General features: G+C 47.4%; 1 protein-coding gene across 1 annotated transcript in view; it reads left to right on the top strand.

Moving 5' to 3' along the window:
- The window catches only part of LOC138487896 (NXPE family member 1-like), a 397,077-nt gene extending 377,648 nt beyond the window's left edge, over positions 1 to 19,429 (top strand). The window contains exon 6 of the mRNA XM_069614521.1: positions 16,988 to 19,429. Coding sequence (XP_069470622.1) covers positions 16,988 to 17,523 — 536 coding nt within the window. The 3' untranslated portion in view covers positions 17,524 to 19,429. The remainder of the gene's footprint in view (positions 1 to 16,987) is intronic.
- Positions 19,430 to 22,015: the final 2,586 nt, after the last annotated feature.

Raw genomic sequence — 22,015 nt, 5'->3', positions numbered from 1 at the left:
GATCCAAGCTCCTTGCGGAGATAGCCAAAGACTTCTGGCACTCCTGCCTAGAATCTGGGATTTCGGTAGTGGCAGAATATCTGCCAGGAGCGCAAAATGTGATAGCGGACTGGAACTCCAGATACCTCTCGGATTCCAGCGACTGGAAGCTGGCCGAAGTAGTGTTCCGACAGCTGGAGGAGCGCTGGGGGCCGATTTATACAGATCTGTTTGCGTCCAGACTGAACGCACAGACGAAGAGGTTCTTCAGTTGGAGGTTAGACCCAGCAGCAGCAGGAGTAGACGCGTTCCTACAAGACTGGAGAGAACAGATCCTTTACGCCTTCCCTCCATTCTTGATGTTGAGCAGGGTGCTAGCGAAAGCGTGCAGGGAAACGGCGAATCTGATACTGATAGCCCCTATATGGAAATCACAAGTCTGGTTTCCAGCACTCATGGAAATGCTAGTAGACTATCCGAGAATGTTACCGCGAAGAGTGGACCTGCTCACGGACCCAGTTGGGTCATTTCACCCTCTGAGAGTGAGGGGGACGCTGCCATTGATGGCGTGCAGGATAGCAGGAGACGCTGGAACCTCCCAGGTATTTCGGCGCAAGCTGCAAGTCTCATCGCCGAATCTTCGGCTCCCTTGACCAGAAGGAGCTACGACGCAGCTTGGAATAAGTGGTCAGCATGGTGCAGAAGGAGAGATCTTCATCCCGTTTCTGCACCTTTAGGCGAGATATTGAATTTTCTGGCAGAACTTCTACAAGATGGCAAAGCGTATAGAACCATTGGAGTCTACAGATCTGCAATTTCGGCAGGGCATGTACCGCTAGACGGCACACCAGTAGGGGAGAATACAGCGGTGATTAGACTTTTGAAAGGAATAAGATTTAGACAACCGCCGCAACCTAAGTACAAAGTACTTTGGGACGTATCCGTAGTGCTGAAACTATCAGACTGGCCCGGCGACAGATATCTGTCTTTAGAACAATTGTCAGGGAAACTGGCCATGTTACTGTGTATGGTGTCGTGCAGGAGAGTAGCAGACGTGAAGGCGCTAGAATTGGATAGGAAAACATACGGCCCGGAAGGAGTAACCTTTTATCTGGCAGAAAGAACTAAAACAGACTCGGCTACAATCTCATACCCATACATGCAGGACTATCCGAAATGATGCGTGGCATCATGCATTAAGGAATATGAGAATAGGACAGCAGAAATGAGACCGGTAGGAACTACACAGCTACTGATAGCGCGCAGGAAGCCGCACAAAGGCGTGGCAGCAGCCACGATAGCTAGATGGGTCAGAGGTATCATGAGTCTAGCAGGTATTGATGTGTCAGCATTCGGGGCACACTCAGTTAGAGGAGCGATGGCATCTAAAGCAATAGGACAAGGCGCAACCTTACAAGATATCATGAAAGCAGCAGATTGGTCTAATGATAAGACCTTTAGGACGTTTTACTTTAGACCAATCAGCACGGTAGCAAGTGCAGTAGCAAGAAGCTTTGAACAAGCTTAATGCTCGCCTCCGTCTTGACATAGAATGAAGATTCCCCCTGCTAATAGCGCAGGGAGCTCTTGATTCTATTAAAGACAAGGAGGCGAGCATTAAATTCCCGACCCAAATACACGGAAAACGGGAAGAATATTGTAATGAAAGATATATGAATTGTGCATAATCATGAGGTCTGTTTTTCTACTGAAAATAGGGAGTGTATTTCCCAGCCCTAACATATTCCTTTTGTTTTCATTTCTGACACTAGGAGATGACCAAAAGAACGGATGAAAGCTAGTGAAGTAACGAATGGTTCCGATCAGATTGCGAGTTCCGAAGCTAGAGGTCGAAGCCTGCAGGAAGCAGAGATAGTGGACTGGTTGAGCCCGTTGGCTAGTTAAGGTTACAAAGGTTTACAGTTAAGCAGTCAAAGAAGAGGAGGAACACAGGAACAGGAAGGACTAAGGCACAGAGGCTAGAGGACAGGACTACAGAGAATGATGGGATATGAAGTTTTTCTAAAAAAAAAAAAATACATATATACTTAATGTTTTTTCACAAAATATGATGTTTGTTGAAACTGCTGGAGAGTGAATTAAAGAGAAGAGAAAGCTTAAGGCTCGCCTCCTTGTCTTTAATAGAATCAAGAGCTCCCTGCGCTATTAGCAGGGGGAATCTTCATTGTCCTCAGGAGTAACAGTTTCTAACCACAACACTCATTTTGGAACTCTCAAACAACAGAAACAAGAGCACGGATGTGATATGCTTAATGACTTTCATGTCAACTTTGAGAACCTTTCACTTTTTTGTAATGATAAGATATATGCGTTGGTGTCATGGGTGCAAGGCATGTCACTACCAATTGTATTGAAAAGGTTTACATTAAACTGGGAGATTTCTCTCCTATTGTCTTTCCTCATCCATACATTTCCTCAGCCAAAGACATAAAACACACCACTGAAATTCTAGCTTTAATTGACCCATTCTATTGGATTTCCTGATCAGCTCTTCGAGACCACATTTTCTATGACTAGGGGTTATTTATCTTAGTTCAAATAAAGTTAACGCTCTATTGAGCAGACTCTTCAGCCTTAAAATAGTCAATTTGCCTTATTCGTGGTTCGAACATGGGCATCTGCTGCTGTTCATAGTGTTGAATTATTTTTGAAAATGAATAAAGGTGTAATATCAGACTAAAGTAAAATAGAGACAGAGTGAACAAGTGTTCTCTGATTGTTGGGGCCCACACCCTTGGCAGAGGGGGTGAGGCAAGAGCCCCTGTGTTTGACTTTATTGTACATGTAAATTAGGCTTATACCAACTATTCTTAGTGCAGAATAACAGGCACCAGAATACACAGTAAAAGAAAATCTCGACTGGGTGAGTTGCTCACTTAGTACATTGGGCAACTTGAGGTGTTTAATATTTGCAGATCATGGAGTAGAGTGCAATTAAAATCATGGCCCGTACAAAGTAATGTGATAACCAAACAGATCTAATGGCACCCGATATGAGTAGCAAGTGTTGAATCTGAACTGATTCCTTCTTTTTAATATGGTGCTTGAGGTATTGATTTCCCATTACAAAATCAAGCTTGCAAGTGGTAGAATGCAAGAAAAGGAGGCAGGACCGGATGTACTGTAACTGAAAAGCCTGTAAATTATCCTCATGTTTGTATTATCAAGAAAAACCTCTAGACATTATTTGTTTTAACCAGGGCTGCTGCTTGTTGTTGAGCATCACATGAATGAAAAATAAAATGTGCAGTGCTGCAAAAAACTTTCGAATGGATTGAGCCCTCCCACGGATTCCTCATCTTAGATACATATTCTCCTGCTTTTCAGTTCTTGGAAGCATTTCCCCAGCAGGATGCACCGTGCATGCCACCGTTCGATGACCGGCAAGCCCTCACCTTCCTAAATGGACCTGATATAGATGCGGGTACAAATAGCACGCTCTGCGCCCTGTGACTCCAATTTCTTTTTTCCGCATGTCCAGCACGCTAGTCAGGAACTTCAGTTCAGAAAGAGTCTGACGCACTTATTTTTCTTCAAAATTCATTCGACCGTTTAGTTGACTTCACCGACATGTCTACTCCGAAACCCTGTGGTTTCAAAAAGTGCTGTGATTGTGGCACAAAAATGTCAGTTACCGTTGTTCACAATGTTTGTGTGTGGTGCCCTGGTACAGACCACGTTGTGGCGGATTGAGGCTTGTCAAGTTATGACATGAAGGGCCTTAAAGGAGAAGCCTCCAACTTGCTACTAGGTTGATCATCTTCAAAGTGTCCAAGTACGACACCATCAAAGATCCAACCCGACGAAAAGAGCTGAACAGCCGATAAAAGGCCAGAGAAGGAGAAAAGACAGTCGAAACTACACCATAAGAGATCCCACTCGAGGAGCCACTCCCGTCATTTTTCTTCTTCCTCATCGAAGAAGAGGAGACGGCATTCATCAACTGACTCATCCTCAGAGAGACAGGTATGGTTCCCATCTAAATTCACCTTGGCGTAAAAGTGGGAAGAGTTTTGCATCAAAATGGTCAAGGTCTTTGAGAAAGCGGGCTCACCTGTTCTCTCTTCCTCCTGGGAGAAGACCTCTGAGCCAACTGCACCTGACAAGACTGGCAGGGAATCAACTCACCAACCACCTCATGTGCCTTAGAGCCCGAGACCAGTGAAACCCTCAATCCAACTGTCAACACTATCGGAGGCTGATGTGCTCTTTGATGTTCCATCGGTGCCATCGAAATCACAGCCCAAACAGTCGAAGACAGTCGAGGCTCACTCAACCAGATTTATCCCAAAAGCTACCAAGGATTTTACTTTCTTTTTTCAGGAAATATTTTATGAGAATAACGACTCAGTTCCCTTTGGGCTTAAACCATTGGGTCTTCCTCGACGTCCTGAGGAGTTCCATGAGGAAGAAAAGAGGTTGTCTGACTTAGCTTTACCCCTAATGGAATGTGACTTGGCGACATCCTGGATACAGGCACATCTGTTGACCAGTCCTCCCATTTCATAATGCCATCAGAAATCCTCTCAGAGCTATGTAAGACTCCCTACTGGCGGTCAGCAGTCCACAAGGAGTTTGCCAAGTAGTAAAAACCAGCTCTATATAATCCAGAATTTGAGGGCATTGGATCCTGCGATGGATTCCATATCTATGACAGTAATCACCACAGCTGTGCTGCTTCAGGAAATCTTCGACGTCTGCGTCCTGCGTCGATGATGTTGATACACCGCCCTCGAGGACCTCCTCCGACGGCCGACGTCACTGGATGTTATAAGTAGGACGCACAACGCCCGTAGCCTCAGTTCCGTTTTTTCCACAAACGTGTTCACTTCGGGAATCTCGGCGCGCCTCGACTCTTTGGAGTTTCTGTTGTTTTCTCGGTTCTTCGATCCTGTTTGGTGTTTGTGAAATATTTCTTCGTGAAGATGTCTACCTCGTCTTCCACGTCGCGTCCGGGCTTTAAGAAGTGTGGGGACTGTGGGTCCAAGATGTCGGTCATGGACTCGAACGACACCTGCCTCTGGTGCCTCGGGGAGGCCCATGACACGGATGACTGTGTCGACTGCCAGTCGCTCACGTCGAAAGCCTTGCGGGAGCGCAAGAAGTTATCGGTAGGTAAGGTGTCCAAGCCCTGGAAGTCGAGGTCTGCGGGGCCTTCGACGGACGACTTGAGGGGCGACTCTCCGTGTCGTCGTCGGAAGTCCAGTGGGTCTCGGTCCGAAGTCGGTCTTGCCACTCCTCTGCCTCTTCAAGGCACTCCCGGAAGTGCCGTCATCGGTCCCCTTCCCCGTCCTCATCCGAGGACTCCGCCCGTCGGCGGGTTGCTTACCCCACCAAGTATGCGACATCGGAGGAATGGGCTTCCTTCAGGAAGAAAATGTTGTCGATTCTCGAATCGCAGGGCACTGGTCCGTCCGCGCCACCGAGTGGGGTCGGTCATGATCAGCCGAGAGACACAGCGCGCACGCCTTTGGGCTCGGGTGGTCGTCACGATTTGAGGGAAAGGTCCCGCTCGGACAATGGGAATCGTTCTCGGCATGCCCAGTCCAGGTCCCGGTCCTCGACATGCTCGAGACCATGTGAGCCTGTGAAGTCTTCGAGGAAGACATCGACACCTGTGGCGCGAGGTCGTTGACGGACTCTCTGGAGGCTCCGCCTCCGAGGAAGTTGTCAATGCCGTTGACGCCCAGGATGTCGAGGGACATGCTCGGGGCTCTGCCTTCGAGGCCTGTGTCGATGCTGTCGGCGCCGCGTCTGTCATTGACGCCGATTCTCTCGGCGCTGGCGCCGATTCACTCGATGCCCTCGACGCCTTTCGAGGCTGTGTTAACGGGGGTACCCCGTGGCTCGGGGGAACCACCTAGAAAGGCTCTGGCCAAGATCAAACATGGCTTTGGTTCCAGTTCTGTGCCTTCTTACCGCCCTCTGGAGTTCATTTCAGAGGAGGATGAGGGCTCTGATGATGGCATGGTGCCTGACGAGATTCTCTCGGGCCATAGCCAGTTTGAGGACCTGAGGCAGTCCCTGCATGATGCCAGTAGACTGGACACCTCTCCGGAGGTGGAGTTTTGTAGACCGGAGCCTGGCTCTCATGCCGATTCTTCATACCAGCGCCTTATGTCTCGGGTCACCAAGTACTTGGGTCGGTCGGCTCCCCCAGGGGTGTTCGTTCAGGATGATCTCACGGACATCCTTGATCTTGGTCCCCCCACCGACCCGGTATTTGCCGTTTCATATGGCTCGGCAGAGAAGGGTGGCGGCGGCTTGCACTGCTCCGGAGAGTCTCCTGGCAGTGGGCAAGTCTTTGGCATGAAAATACCGTCCAGCCAGTAGCGACCCCTGCTACTTGTCCAAGCACCCCACTCGGGAGAGTTTGGTGATGCAGGCTGCTATGGCCCCGGCAAAGCAGGCGTCGTACCCTACCATCCCTCCTGATAGGGAACAACAAGCGTTTTGATGGCTGGGTGAAGAAAGTGTTTTCTGCAGGGGGTATGGCGCTTCAGGCGGCCAACTCCATATGAGCCTTGTATCGTTTCACACACACTCTGTGGAACTGTTTCCTTGGCGGCTGAACATATTCCCGAAGGGGACGAATGGTATGGTTTCCTTGCCATGGTTCAGGATGGCAAGGATGCCATGTGTGAGGCCGTCAGTCGGGTTTGGACGTGGCAGATTGCGTCAGCCGGTCCATGGCGGCGAGCACCGTGATACACAGGTTTGCGTGGTTACAGAAGTCGGGGTTTGCTCCTGATGTGCAGGCCCGGCTCCTCAACATGCCCTTTGACGGGCAACATCTTTTTGGCAGCAACGCTGACGAGAGCCTTGAGAGGTTGCAGACCTCAAAAGCTGCAGCAAAGTCATTGAGCGCTGCAGTTTGACAACCTGTGCCTTTTCGTCCTTGGGGACAGCAATGGAGGGGAGGTTCCTTTCGTTATTACTCATCCTTTGGTAAAGCGAGAGGAGCTGCCAGTCAAAGGGGCCACCGTAGGAGTGCCAGAGGTGGAAAACAAGGTACTCGAGGTGCCAAGGCCGCTCGGGCAGTTGCCTCTCTGCCCTCAGGCAACGCCGCAGCCGCTACCACTCAGTCATGAGGCCAGGTCCCATGGTTCGCCAGTTGGGGAAGGCTGGCGCAGCATCTTGTAGAGTGGCGAGCCATTACTTCAGATGTGTGGGTTCTGGATATCATAACTCTCGGCTACTGTCTTCCTTTTCGGCAGTGGCCTCAAGACAATCCACCTGGGAACCTCTCTTTGAAGAGTCCGGATCCGCTCCTTGCGCAGGAAATTCAAGCCCTGCTGGAGAAAGGCACCATAGAACTGGTGCCTGTACCGGAGAGGAACAAGGGATAGTATTCCCCTTATTTTTTGATTTTGAAGAAAGACGGAGAATTGAGGCCCATCATGGACTTGCGCGGTTTTAACAAACTCCTCAGGAAGGACAAGTTCAAGATGGTTACTCTCTCTCAAGTCCTCCAGGCCCTTCAATTTCAGGACTGGTTGGTGTCTCTCGACCTCAAGGACGCTTACTTCCATGTGCCGATCCATCCCAAGCACAAGACGTTCCTGAGGTTCGCGGTTGGCGACTTGCACTTTCAGTTTCAGGTCCTGCCGTTCGGATTGACCTCCGCCCCGAGGGTTTTCACCAAGCTCATGGTGGTGGTGACAGCGCATCTCAGGAAAGGGGGGATTCATGTCTACCCCTACCTGGACGATTGGTTGATCAGTGGGAGCTCTCCTGAGCAAGTCCTGGATCATCTGTCCGTCACCTGCTACTCACTTCACAAGCTGGGCTTCTCCCTCAATTTAAAGAAGTCCCATTTGACACCAACACAGTGGCTCCAGTACACAGGAGCAGTGCTCGACATATCCCTGGGGTAGTGTTTTCCTCCCCAGGTGAGGGCTCTTCACATTCAGCAGATGGTGCACAAGTTTCAACTTGCCCAGAATCTCCCAGCGTCGGAGTTCTTGAGACTGCTCGGCCTCATGGCATCCTGCATTCTTCTGGTGCCAGAGGCTCGTCTGCGGATGAGATCTTTGCAGTGGGCTCTCAAACTCCATTGGTCTCAGTCCTCCGGCAGGCTGTCGGACCCTGTTCAGGTGCCGCCCTCGGTCGCCCAGGAACTTCTGTGGTGGGCCGTCGAAGGCAATCTGAGGAAGGGGGCCCCATTTTGGCTGCCCTGGCCGGAGGTAACAATCGTGACGGACGCATCTCTCACGGGATGGGGAGCTCATGCCAACGAGTTGACAGTCAGCGGTCATTGGTCTCCGTTGGAGTCCAGACTCCATATCAATCTGTTGGAGCTGAGGGCCGTCAGGCTTGCCCTGAAGGCTTTTCTGCCGACTCTGTGAGGAAAGAGTGTCCTGATTCTAACGGACAGCACGGTGGCCATGCACTACCTGAACAAAAGGGGGGCGCAGGGTCACTTCCTCTGTGCAGGGAGGCAATGCAGCTCGAATTCTGGGTCATCCAGGCGGAGGTTTCGATCTCGGCTGTTCATCTGGCCGGGGACGACAACGAGACGGCGTGTGCTCTGAGCAGGCAGAGCGCGATCTCTCAAGAGTGGGAGCTGGCTCAGGAGATTCTCCTGGAGATCTTCGCCCTTTGGGGGACCCCTCAAGTGGATCTCTTCACCTCCAGTGTCAACCGGAAGTGCGAAAGGTTCTGCTCATGGGAATTTCCTCCAAAAGGAGCCTTAGGAGACGTGTTCGTGGTGGAGTGGTCATTCCCACTGCTGTACGCGTTTTCTCCAGTCCTCGTCATCCCGCAAGTACTGCAGAGGTTACGGAGGTTCGGTTCCCGGATGATCCTCATTGCTCTGGCGTGGGCCCGGAGGATGTGGTGCCCGACCTTCTCGACTTGTCCATCTGCCCTTCACGTTGTCTTCCCTACCGAGACGATCTGCTCTCACGGGAGGGGGGGGTCAGGTTCTCCATCCAGGGGTCAGATCACTCAACCTTCACGCTTGGCTTCTGAAAGATTGAGGTATAAGGATTGGGACCTCCCTGAAGATTTGATGGAGCTGTTGCTCTCGGCCAGGCGGCCAGTAACAAATTCTCTGTACAGTTGCCATTGGAGAAAGTTCTGCGACTGGTGCAAGGTTAAGAATGTAGATCCTTTTGAGTGTGACTTTCCCATGGTTCTGTCTTTTTTTGCTTTCCTTGGCCCACAGGGGCTTGCAAGTGGGGACCATTAAAGGTTACCTGGCGGCACTGTCCATATTTAAGCGCTCTTCTGAACAATGTTCCTATTTTAAGATTCCTTTAATTTCTCAGTTTTTTGAAAGGGCTCACTAATGTGTTCCCTCCGTCACCTTTTCTGGTGCCTGGTGGGGATTTGAACCTTGTTCTTAAGTTTCCTATGGGTGCTCCGTTTGAGCCTTTGCATTCTTGCCCTTTGAGACTGTTAACTCTGAAAACTGTGTTTTTGGTTGTGGTTACTTCCGCTCGCAGAGTGAGTGAGTTACAGGCACTTTCAGTTAAGCCACCCTTCACTGTGTTTCATAAGGACAGGGTTGTCCTTGTAGTTCGTCCTTCCTTTCTTCCGAAGGTGGTTTTGGAATTTCATTTGAGCCAGAAGGTTGTTCTTCCGGCATTCTATCCTCCTCCACATCCTGGTAAGGAAGAGGAGAGGCTCCATAGGCTTGATCCTAGGAAAGCGTTGAGCTTTTATATTTCGCGCATGTCCCGGGTCAGAGTGGATGATCAACTTTTCATTGGTTACGCTGGAAAGCATTTGGGACAAGCTGTGACGAAACAGACTTTGTCTCGTTGGATTATTTTAGCTATCTCCGAGTGTTACCACTCGGCGGGGTAAGGACCCTCCAGCTGGCTTGCGGTCCCATTCTAATAGGGGAGTGGCTGCGTCTACTGCCCTGCAGAGGGGTGTTCCTATTCGAAACATCTGTGATGCAGCCACCTGGGCTTTGGTACATACTTTTGTACGTCACTATTCCCTCGATTCCATCCGGGGGCAGGATCTGGCCTTTGGCAAGGCAGTCCTTTACTCCGCAATTTGATTGGGCATGCTAAATTTCTGTTTTCTAAATTCTTTTCCCACCTCCTTGCATTGGTACTGCTTTGGGAGTCTGTCATAGATATGGAATACGTTGGAGGACCCAATCCCCTCGAACAACAAGTTACTCTCTTACCTGGTAACTTTCTTTCGATGGGATAGTCCGACGACGTATTCCATATCGCTCCCTCCCTACCTTCCCCACTACAGAATTTCTTATGCGATTGCAGCTTACGTTTCCACAAGGCTTTGTGTGTCAGACTGGCAGAATACTAATGGCACACGTTCTGGGGAAAAAAACTACAACTGAGGCTACGGGCGTTGGGCGTCCTACTTATAACATCCAGTGATGTCGGGCGTCGGAGGAGGTCCTCAAGGGCGGCGTATCGATGTCATTGACTCAGGACGCAGACGCCGAAGATTTTCCGAAGCAGCACAGCTGTAGTGATTACTGTCATAGATATGGAATACGTCGTCGGACCATCCCATCGAAAGAACGTTACCAGGTAAGAGAGTAACTTGTTCTTCCTAACCAGACATCTGGCTCATGATAGTCTGATAGTTGTGAAAGCATCATGAAACCAGACACAGACAAGAAAATCAAGATTAAAAAAAAAAACTTTTATTAACTTTAATGTTGTGATGGTGTAAGGCTTAACTTGCTCTATGCTGAGGTGTGTTTGGCAGGTGACAGGGCTGGTGACATTTATGATCGTTTGAGGAGTCAACTGTACTTATGGCATGTCTAGCAAAGGACGAGGTTTACATGCCAAAAGTGTGCTTCATCCATAAAACAATCAAAATTGCATGGAGAGGACTTCTTACACAGGCCAGGTGGTGAGGACAGATAATGTGTCATGGCCACAGGCCCCAGAAGACACAAACCACATCATCTAGTGATGGGGGCAATGGGTCACTTGGGACCCATAAACATAGGGGCCCTGGCCGGACTCAGTACTGGCGCTGGCCCCAGGCTCATATAGAGATGTGAGCAGGAACACTTTATTTCAGTGCAGGAGTGCTTTTATTTTACAAGAACTTTCCAGGAGCTGAAAGCCTTTATTCCAGAAAACATCCTCATATGGCGACTCATCGGGTGTGGCTCCCTAGGCCTGGTCTTCATGTGCTGACTCATCGGGTGTGGCAGGCAGGCTGAACCTGGTGGGCGTGGCTTCAGAAGCTCAGCTATATAAGCGGCTCCATCCTTAAGGCCGGTGCTTTGCGTTACTGTGCACTCGCGTGCAACGTGATGGTCACCGGCGCTCAGTCGAGTTTACCTTTGAAACCAGACGTTCTCCTGCACACTCACCTCCAGGAAACCAGTGCTTCATTGCTTCATCTGCAGACTCATCTCCTGGCATCCAGTGATCTTGATCCCGACGCTGCAGCACCGCACTCTGCATCCACAAACTCCGACCCTGTGAAGAAGAAAGACAAAGTTAGAACATCCGTCCTAGAGCTGTGCCGCATTTGAATCCCACGCAGCCCCCAGTTAACAACCTACCAGCTACTTGTACCACTGCAGCTTCATTCCTCAAGCTCTGCAGCTTCTGTCGAGCCGGCAACATCACCTGCAAGGGAAGGAAGCAAAAGAGCAAACATCAAAAGTGGAACAGACAGCAATACAAGACAACGAACTTTACAATACAACAAAAACAGAAAAGGAAAAACAAAGGCAAACAGGAACACTTACCGGAAGTATAGTGGCTAAGTCGCAGCAAGACAGGACTACTACGTGCAAGGCACCAATGAAGGAACTCGGTCCAAATCATACAAGTGCCCCTGCTAGAAGCAGCAGGACAGAGTGCTCGCCAAAACTAATCAACAGGAGCAGTCCCGAGCAGCATCATCTATTACAACTATTCACCACATAAGCGCAGAGGGCGAAGTTGGACCTGAGTGACCTTACCCCTGGGAGGGCTGAAACCGTGCCCCAACGCCTCCGCAGAGACCTGGTGAGCGGAACATGATGGTAGTGTTCACAAAAGGGTTTATTGTTCTAGTACCTTTTTAGTTTGGGCTAGTAAGTGGTGCTGAAAGTGCTACCTTTAAGCCAAAACTATTGTCATTAAAATAAGAGCTTTAACTTAAGAGGTTCAAATATGGGCTTTGAATGAGGGTCTGTAATGCTTTTCCAATGGAGATGACGTTTGAAGAGGGAAATACAGTTGTTAGGTTATTGGATCCCTCCCATTCCCTGCCCCTAGCCATGCTAATCCCTATGGCTAATCCCACCCATTCCTGCCCATCTGCAAACTCTTTGAGCTCTTCCATGGAGGCAGCTATCTTGGATGACTGTCTCTAAGGGAGCTCCCTGGAAACAAGCCAAAACTAGTGGCATCTTTGAATAGGAAATATACCATGTATCTTCCAAATGTGAATAAAATCTTTTTTTAAATTGCTAAAATAATTTACAATACTTTCGACAGCAGGAATTATTTATGTCCTTTCAGCGTTTCATTTCCTTGTTTTTTTTTTTAATATAGCTGGGCTGCTGCTTTTCCTTGTTAAATCAGTTTAAATATGTATCAATGTCTTTCAACACAATATCAGCAATGCCTTGATACATATCATGTAGTGTTCGAACCCTTACTGGCTCAATGATTGCCCCTTTTAGCAGGGAAGGGTCATGCAGGTGCTTGCCCTGCATGGCCTCACAATCCGACTGGTTGTGCTCGGCTTCACATATTGATTGTCTGGCTCAACCCACCTCTATTTTTTTCTTTTGATGCATTCCCTTTCTGTTGTTTTTCTTCCCTCCACTTTTAAACCAACTGTAAAGTGTTCAAATAATAAACTTGCAATAAGACATGAAACCCCACAGTGCTCACGATGGAGAGGATCTCAGGGCCTTCAAACCTGAGATCCTCTCCGAAGTGAGCACTGTTGTCTGTGTGTTCGCATGATTTTACACGTTTTCAGGATTTCTAGCTCCTGCTGCCGTATGTGCCGCATTTCAGGAGAATACTCAGGATCTAAGGGTTGCTTTTGTTACAGTCAGCAGGCACCGCTGGCTAATCTGGAGGCTTGCCAGCATTTTAGCCTCATGTCTAACCCACTTAACACCAGGACAGGAATGCCCACACTATCTCTGAACCTTCGCTGCTGCTCCAAGGCTGCACCCCAATAAGTGGACATGCATAGATTAAGAACAACCAACAATGGACATTTTTGAGTGCAGGTAGACAGTACAGCCAGCTGCGCTTAGGATGTGACCATGATGGATGAAGTGCTAGAGTGAAGGCAGAGGAAGTGAGGGACAGAGGCAGGTCAGAGGCGAGGGAAACATTTTAGCTTTGCTAGCTAGGATAGATAGATGGCTGGGCTGAGCGAATGCTGCAGACTGAGCCCAGAATGCAATCTATAGGTAACATGTTTGAATCCCATTGAGGTGGAATCATGATTGCATCCATGTGTGACTGACCAAAATTAGGACAATAACGTTTCGGGATTTTTTTTTCTTTTTAGTAGTGCAGAGCTGAAACCTATGATTTTCTTGCGGGCGCACCGGCAAACACTCTTTTGGTTGCTAGTTTATCTTGCACCCAAGCAGAGCCCAGAAATGATTACTCGAAGTTGCTGGCGCTTCCATTTTGGTGCATTTTGTTGCATCTCGTCGGATTGTGTGAGTACAGTATTTTACAGACAACACAAAGCTTGTAGGTGTTTGGTTATTTGCCCACCCATTGATTGACCATGTGTATAAAGTATTAGGCATTTTGCAGGCACTGCTATTAGATGTCCACAAAAGCCCAAACTGTTGGTATTGCCAATGCTCGTTTTGCATGTTTTTACCTCTATTGGGAAAATAACGTTGGTTATGCCGCATTTTTATTTTCAAAAGACGTTAGGAGTGGGAGCATTTTACTCCTTGTTTTTTCAAGGATGGGAGTAAAATCATTTTTAGGGAGTAAACAAGGAAGTCCCATTACCAATGGAAGAATTTTGTAAGTGAGTAAAATTGTTTTAAACTGTAAAACAGAAACGTTTTTGTACTAAATATTTTTTGTCCGTAGTTTTTCATGCACATTGAAAAGATACATGTTTACCCCTTAAGGCCAGGCAGTGATCATGTAGTTTCTTCCTGTGGCACTACATGCAATACCAGTCCCAACATATCATTGAAGCTGTGTGGGTAAAAGCAGGGAGACATAGGTCTGTTTCCTTTTTTTGTTCGTAGTATTTTTCTTTTTTGGGAGTATTATTCTATATTTAGGGAGTAAAAGTGTCTTATACACCCCTTATCTTTACTCATTTCGGAACAACTCCATCAAGTTATCTGCTTTGTGGGGAAAAAGTAGAGGTGCCATCGGGTGGTGTCCTGCTAGTTTGGGGGCCATTAAATGAACATGATCAAACAACTCTGAGCCAGGGACTGTGCGAGAGAAAAAAACATGTGACGGCCACACTCTCCCAGCCTTCGCTCTGTTTTGCTTCAAAGTGATTCATTTCAGTATGCCTCACAGAAATCCAAACCTTGTGTCACGGTAAGTGATTGTTCTTATCGTCTAATCTCTTTAGCCCAATAAACTGGCACAGAAGTGTCTCAATGTTTGCTTTTTTTTTGGCAAACGTTATTTTTACAGACGCGTCTCTGGTGGTGTCATTCATTCGTGTGCATATAGTCTAATGTTACTGTGGTTTGTAGAGGGTGAACTGCACTTTTGCGAATAAAAATATCAGAGAATCTGGTGTTTTGAGTTTTTAAATAGGAATGTGTAGCTCTCACATTAGATTTTAAAGCACAAGTTGCAATCTTTACATACATATGGCAGCTAAAGGTACAGTGCACTGGACAGAGCCGAACCATTGAGAAATGCATTGTGTATTTGCAAATTAGTCAAAGAGCATATGTTTTTGCTCCATGTGAGTAAGGGCCCGTCTCTTAAGGCACCACTATTTTATACATAGTGCTGCTGAGTGGGCATTTTGAGATTTTGGGTGGGCCTCACGCCTTATCCTGGTTAGCCTCTGATGCAGATAACCACATGTGCCTTCAGCCCTCATTAGCAATCCTCATTGTGGGGCAGTCTGGCATTCTTGTAATTGGCACATTGGGGCATGTTTCTCAAACCATCAAAGTTTTGGTGGGTTGAAATGTATGAAAAAAAATACTTTTGCCTGAAATGTGAGAGTAGAATAGACCATTTCAGCTAACATGAACACATACTGCGTTGCCACAGAGTAACCATCCTTGGAAGTGCAACTCCAGTTTTGAGCAAGTGAACAACGCATTGTGGGAGTACAAATCAAAAGATGTGCATATATTTTTTGATCCATGAGAGATTAATGCTCCATAAAAGGTCACTGTACAGACCCTGTTTCCACGTTGCTTTCAACTGGGCTGATGGGGAGCAGGTGCAAGTGGATCTATGTGCCTTCCTGGTTGACTCTCTTTCCCCTACTTATGGAGCCCTCCTGCCTCTTTTCCTTTGCTGATGGGGAGCGGGTGCAAGTGGATCTAGGTCACCAGGTTGCCGCTCTTTTCCCCACTGAGCAAGCCCTGCCCCCCTGGAGCCTTCCTGGTTGCTGCTCTTTTCCCTACTCAAGGAGCCCTCCCGTCTCTTTTCCTTTGCTGATGGGGAGCAGTTGCAAGTGGATCTAGGTCACCTGGCCTAAGACCCGCCCACCTGGTGCCTTCCAGTTTGCCGCTCTTTTCCCCACTTAGCAAGCCCCGCCCACCTGGTGCCTTCCTGGTTGTCACTCTTTTCCCTACTTAAGGAGCCCTCCAGCCTCTTTTCCTTTGCTGATGAGGAGCAGGTGGAAGTGGATCTAGGTCACCTGGCCTAAGCACCACCCACCTTCTTAGCCCTGCCTCTTCCTCTTTTAACTCTTAGATCAAGGGCGTCTCTCGCCCTGCCGTCCGAAGTGAAGGGCAGACAAAGAAAAGGGCAATTCCTGTTTGGACCTGTACAGACCAGGAGGACACAGGGCCAGACCCTCTGCTCAGACAGCAGCTAAGCATGCACCAACATTTGTTTTCTCCCTCTGTCCCCACAGGCCATCTCCACCGCATCTGTTCCCCCTGTGATGTTCCCTTGTGCCCCCCCTTCCCGCACACATGTTGCCTGTTTTGCTTGATTCTTCTACCCTGCACCCCCTCCAGCCTACCTATGCAGGAGTCTGTCCTGACACATTCTGGTTTCACCATCACCGTCTTGTAGCCAATGCTCGATTTGACTTTTATGGACTTCATTGATTCACTTCGCATCACCCGTTCTCAACTCTCATGCTGGACTTCCTTTGCATCTTGTACTCATGTTTTCCCTGAATCATGCTGTTCCCACCTTCATCTTGTATCCTAGCTTGCAACATTATGTGTTACTACTGACTTCTGCAATTGTATTCGCTCTCCCCTCTTGCTTCTCCACTCTTTTTGACTGCGAACTCTCTGTTCTCTCCTCCTCGCCCTTTTCCTATCTCTTCCCCTCCTCCCCTTACTTTTATCTATGCACTTACTCTATCAGAAGTGTCCCTGGACCTAATATGATAGCCACCTCGTCTGTCTCCACCCTTCTCCCCTTACTTGTTTCCCCCTCCCGCACCCTAGCACTATCTGAAATGTCGTCAGGCCTCTTATGATAGTTGCTTGTTCTGTTCCTCCCCTCCCTTTCTGCACTCCTGTCCCTCACCTTTTGTTTTCTCCAGCTCAACCAGAAATGTTGTCAGGTCAGGCCAAGTACGGTAGTCGCCTGTTTCCATTTCCTTCCCCCTCTCCCTCTCCCTTCCTTATCTATGACTTAGCTCCTGCACTATCTGAAAAGTTGTCAGGCTGATTACGATAGGTAATTTCACATCCTTACTGTCCATGGCCTTTAAGTATGTCATTGTTTTTCCCTTGTTCCCTCCCTTGCCTTGAAGCGCTTTGAAACACATTATGTATAGGCGCTATATAAACTATCATAACAGTATACTAATGTAGATGTCTGATTCAAGCATATTTCCTTTTAAGTAATGATCTCTTTTGTTTCAACAGCTCTGAAGTCTTTTGACCTTCATGAAAGTGCACCACACGGGTCCCTACTCGCTGTGGATATGGAAAAGAACCTCAGAATTCAGTGGAAGAAACATGGCCACCCATTTGTCACAGTGAGTAGGTACACAGTTAAAAACCATCGCTATCTGCCTCGTGAAATTGACCTGGTATCTGGCGATGAACACACTGCCCTAGTTATAACTCTTGGGCAACATTTCAGACCATTTCCCATCACCCTTTTCATCAGGAGGGCTATCAATGTCCGCAAGGCTGTGCAACGGCTCTTAGTTCGAAGTCCTGGCACCAAGGTCATTTTGAAACTGGAAAACACCAGAGACAAGACCAGAGACGTGGAACGTTTCAGTGACTTTCATGGCTACCTTCAGAACCAGGCAATGACTCTCATTTTCCAGGATGTGAACATTGGCATCATTGATGCTTGGGATATGACCACCGCGTATGGGGCATACAGTGTTCATCCGCCAAAAGAAGTTGTAGCAAATCAAGTCAATATGTTTCTAGCGTACATCTGTTAGCAGTTTCCAGTTGACGAAATGGACATTGCCTTCTGATAAAACTATTCGGATCTGTTGACTACATGCTGCATATGAACAGAACCTCGACCCCTGGATATCATTCCCTGGATTATTCATTTGATATATTAATAATACATATCCATAAAAAATAGCTTATGCATTGAATATAGTCTGGGGAAAGGAAATGGGCTTGGAGATTAGAACCATCAAGTGGTCGAGGCGCCTGGCGAGCCTTTGGAAAATTATTCTCGGTCTTCAGCAGCAATACTAGAACAGGAGTTATTCCCAATGACATGCTGGACTCCCCCGAAATGCACAAACTCAACCTGCTGCCTAGCCCGTGCTATTCTTGATGACTTATGCCTAACGCTTGGTATGTTCTTGTATTCCTTGAATGCAAATCAGCTGCCATTTGGTGATCTGATACTGCAGAATGGATTCGATTTATCCCAGGCACAAGCCTGTCCTTTACTCCATCAACCATCATTCCAATGATCTTTCCAGGTTGATAATCTTTGGAAAGGGATCAGCCCTCTGGATCGCCAAATATTTAATTCTTGCTAAATGCTGTTTTGTAAGATGTTGCATGAGCACACTACATAGGCTGTGTTAGGAAACATCTGGTATGAGCTCAAGCATAACCACCCGAACTTTGGAAAATGTAGTCAAAATACCGTAATGTGAAGGGTTGTTCACTTGCTGCAATGCTGACTTTTGTTTTTATTCCTGACATCTATTCTTCTGCATTAGTCGAAAGTCTCCCTGCAACAACTTGTATCTTTTCCCCCTCCTAATTCACTGCATGGTTTGTTCATCGTTGGGGCTGTGGTTCGAAGGTTAGTGTTTTCATATTGATTTAATTATCTAACCCTTAAGAATGGCTCAATTTCTTTAATCTGTATTTATCCTATCGTTATATGAAATTTGAAAACCTAATCTCCAATTTAGAAAGAAATCCCAAAAGGCATACAAAGTAATATGTATTAGGTTCAGAAGTTTTTAAAATACCTTACATGCATACGTTTGCAAGCTTGTGGCTCAGGCATCGGTCCTGAAAATCATACATGTCATCTACCTCTTCCAAAAGGCCTGATGTGTGAGGTTGAGTCCTTATGACCGGCTCCTCTCTGAGACCTGGATGCTACAAAGGAAGCACCTTCAGTTCAGATAGAGTGTGCAGGGGTGGGGAATAACCCACCTGGCATTGTTCTTATCCCTAAAGAATGAAATATGGGTTTGAGGCACAGTCCGCATAGTGGTGACTGTACGGAGCTGCTGTCATCATGTGTATACCAGGGCCTACACACATGCAATATTTTCTTTTGTCTGGTGTCCTACTCTTGTGCAGGCACTAGGCAACAATTAGTTTGGGTCTTACCTGGTAACAGGGTGCCCTAAATTTATGAAATTTCGTATATGGCCTCCTACGTGCATCCCTGAGACTGCTAAAAAAAAATAGTCTCCATTTTTGGTGGGGGTTTATCCTCTTTCATAGGTGCTAACACAGCTTAGTAGAGATTTGTATGTGCGATCTCAGATCACAGGTTGTAATCCTGGCATCTACCATATATTTATTAGGTAAGGGACACAAATCCATTCACAGTAAATTAAATTAGCTTTGAATAAGGCAACATTTTTGGCTTTGTTTGGGTATTTTATGGTTATTTTTGCCAGACACTCGGTCAAATGCCCAGGTAGTCATGCCTTTTTTCTGCTTTTGACGGGCATTGACATCATATGTTTGGGCACTAACATCATTGGCAGGTATTGAAATAAAAGTCAAGTACGTACATCACTGAACCAGAGTGTGGTTGGATGGATCACAGTGTGTGCTCCCCCAATTCTTCATTAATAGTTTCACTTATTACACAACCATCAGACATTCGAAATCTGCACAAGAATTAGATGGAGCTGTTTAACAATTACAATGGAAGGCAGGGCTTTTGCAGTCATGGCACCTGGGGAGCAGGTGTAAGCGGATCTAGGTTACCTGGTCTAAGCCCCGCCCACCTGGTGCCTTCCTGGTTCATGCTCCTTTTCACCACTTAGCAAGCCCCGCCCACCTGGTGCCTTCCTGCTTGCCGCTCCTTTTCACCACTTAGCAAGCCCCGCCCACCTGGTGCCTTCCTGCTTGCTGCTCTTTTCCCTACTTAAGGAGCCCTCCAGCCTCTTTTCCTTTGCAGCTGGGGAGCAGCTGTAAGTGGATCTAGGTCGCCTAGCCTAAGCCCCACCCACCTTGTTAGCCCTGCCTCTTCCTTTCTGCTCTTAATTCTTAGATGAAGAGCGTCTCTCGCCCCGGCGTCCAAAGTGAAGGGCAGTCAAAGAAAAGGGCTATTGCTTTTTGGACCTGTTCGGACCAGGAGGATCCAGGGTCCGACCCCCTGCTAAAACAGCGGGTAAGCATGCACCAATATGTGTTTACACACTCTGTCCCCACAGGCCATCCCCACCCTCTCTGGTCCCCCCATGTTGTTCCCTTGTGCACCCCCCCTTCCTGCAAACAGGAGTCTGTCCTCGTTTCACCATCACCGTCTTGTGGCCAATGCTGGATTTTACTTTTATGGACTTCATTGATTCACGGTGCGTCACCATTTCTCAACTCTCATGCTGGACTTCCTTTGCATCTTGTGCTCATGGTGGCCCTGAATCATGCTGTTCCAACTTCATGTTGTATCCTGGCTTGTAACATTATGTGTTACTACTGACTTCTGCAATTGTATTTGCTCTCCTCTCTTGCTTCTCCACTCTTTTTGACTGCTTACTCTCTGGTCTCTCCCCCCCTCCCCTCTCCCTTTTCCCATCTCCTCCCCTCCTCCCCTCCTCCCCTTACTTTCTTCTATGCACTTACACTGTCAGAATTGTCCCTGCACCTACTATGATAGCAGCCTCGTCTGTCGCTCCCCTATCCCCTTACTGTTGCCCCCCTCCCTCCAGCACTATCTGAAACGTTGTCAGGCCTAGTACGATAGTCACTTGTTTTGTTCCTCCCCTCCCTTTCTGCACCCCTCTCCTTCACCTTTTGTTTTCCTCCGGCTCTATCAGAAATGTCGTAAGGCCGAGTACGATAGTTAATTTCGCATCCTTACTGTTCATGGCCTGCAAGAGTGTTGTTGTATTCCTTGCCTTGAAGCGCTTTGAAACACATTGTGTATAGGCGCTATATAAATAAACTATCATATCATGTCATAGAACTCTGGAACTTGGTACCTTAAATTACCATCTCATCTATTGTAAACCGCTTCAATACTTTGGTGTGTCCTAATCAAGCAAATCCCTGAATAACACCATGCAGGACCTACAGAGTTCAGGTCTGAGTGCGTGGAGTCTCTCATAACCTCCAAAGTGACACCCTAAATGACGGCATCAGTATCTCTCTTTGGTGGCATTCAAGCACTTTTCAACCATAAAAACACCCATCGTAGAAAAAGAACCCTTTGATTATGCGTTCATTAATACAAATACCTTGATCCTATGGTGGTAAAGCACCTTTTGTGACCACTGCAAAGGTACAAAGGGTAAACATAAACATTGGCTTGAGATCCACTTATAGCACTGTCCACTAGTATCGGACTACTGTATTCGCCTGCTCCAACTGTTGTTAACAGCAGACTGTGACAACTTCCTTTTTAATGTTGGGCCTGTGATCTGTAGGTTGCACACTAGTCTAGGTAGTTGGTTCATTGATCCATTGAGTTATCTTGTTGCTGGCATCACATATTGGGATACATATCTCACAGGCCAAATATTCCCGCCTGAGAATTGTATAGAGCCTTAAATCTCACAAAGACTTAGATAGAAAATGTGTGTGGGAACCTGTTCGTTTTGGTGTACCAAAAGCACTTCACTAACATGCCGATGGCTCTGTAAATGGCAGTCCTGGGTGCCCGGCCTTCCTGTTAAAGGAAGCTGAAGAACCCAGTGCAACAGAGAGATCAAGAAAGAGTCCTGTACTGTAATACTTGCACAATTCACTGCCTATGCCAACTACACGCCCTGCCTGGACCCAGCTTTACACTTGCTTTGTCAGTGTAATTGGTAAATTGCGGCCATATTCATTTTTGCTTAATCATTGTATTCTAGTGCCCATCTCATAGTTCATTCCACACTGTTAGGTGCTGTGCCAAAAAATGGTATTGTTTGAGGTGGTCCACTTTTGTGCGATTTTAGGAGTGCTGGGAATAATGTCTTTGACACCCAACAGGGCATTCCTTAGGGTGGTCGTTAAAGGCACAGGACAGAACATCATTAAAAATTTGTGTGAACTGGCGAGGGAAATTCTAGAGTACAAAAATAATATGGAGTAGCCGGAATTGTTATCGCAAAAGGATCACAGTGTGAATGAGCCACACCTTTGACCTAGGATACATCATACTGTTAGGACCCACTTATATTGTTTTACTTGTGTTGTTTTTTAAGCATTGTATTTGTTTTATGTGATATGATCATTTTTATGATTGTTTTTATTACGATTTCTGTTCTGTGTGATTAATAA

Source organism: Ambystoma mexicanum, chromosome 9 (genome assembly GCF_040938575.1).
Source record: "Ambystoma mexicanum isolate Mex_15411 chromosome 9, UKY_AmexF1_1, whole genome shotgun sequence".
NCBI classification, from domain to species: domain Eukaryota; kingdom Metazoa; phylum Chordata; class Amphibia; order Caudata; family Ambystomatidae; genus Ambystoma; species Ambystoma mexicanum.
Note: the sequence above shows the minus strand (reverse complement) of the source record. Positions and strands in the feature narration are given on the sequence as shown.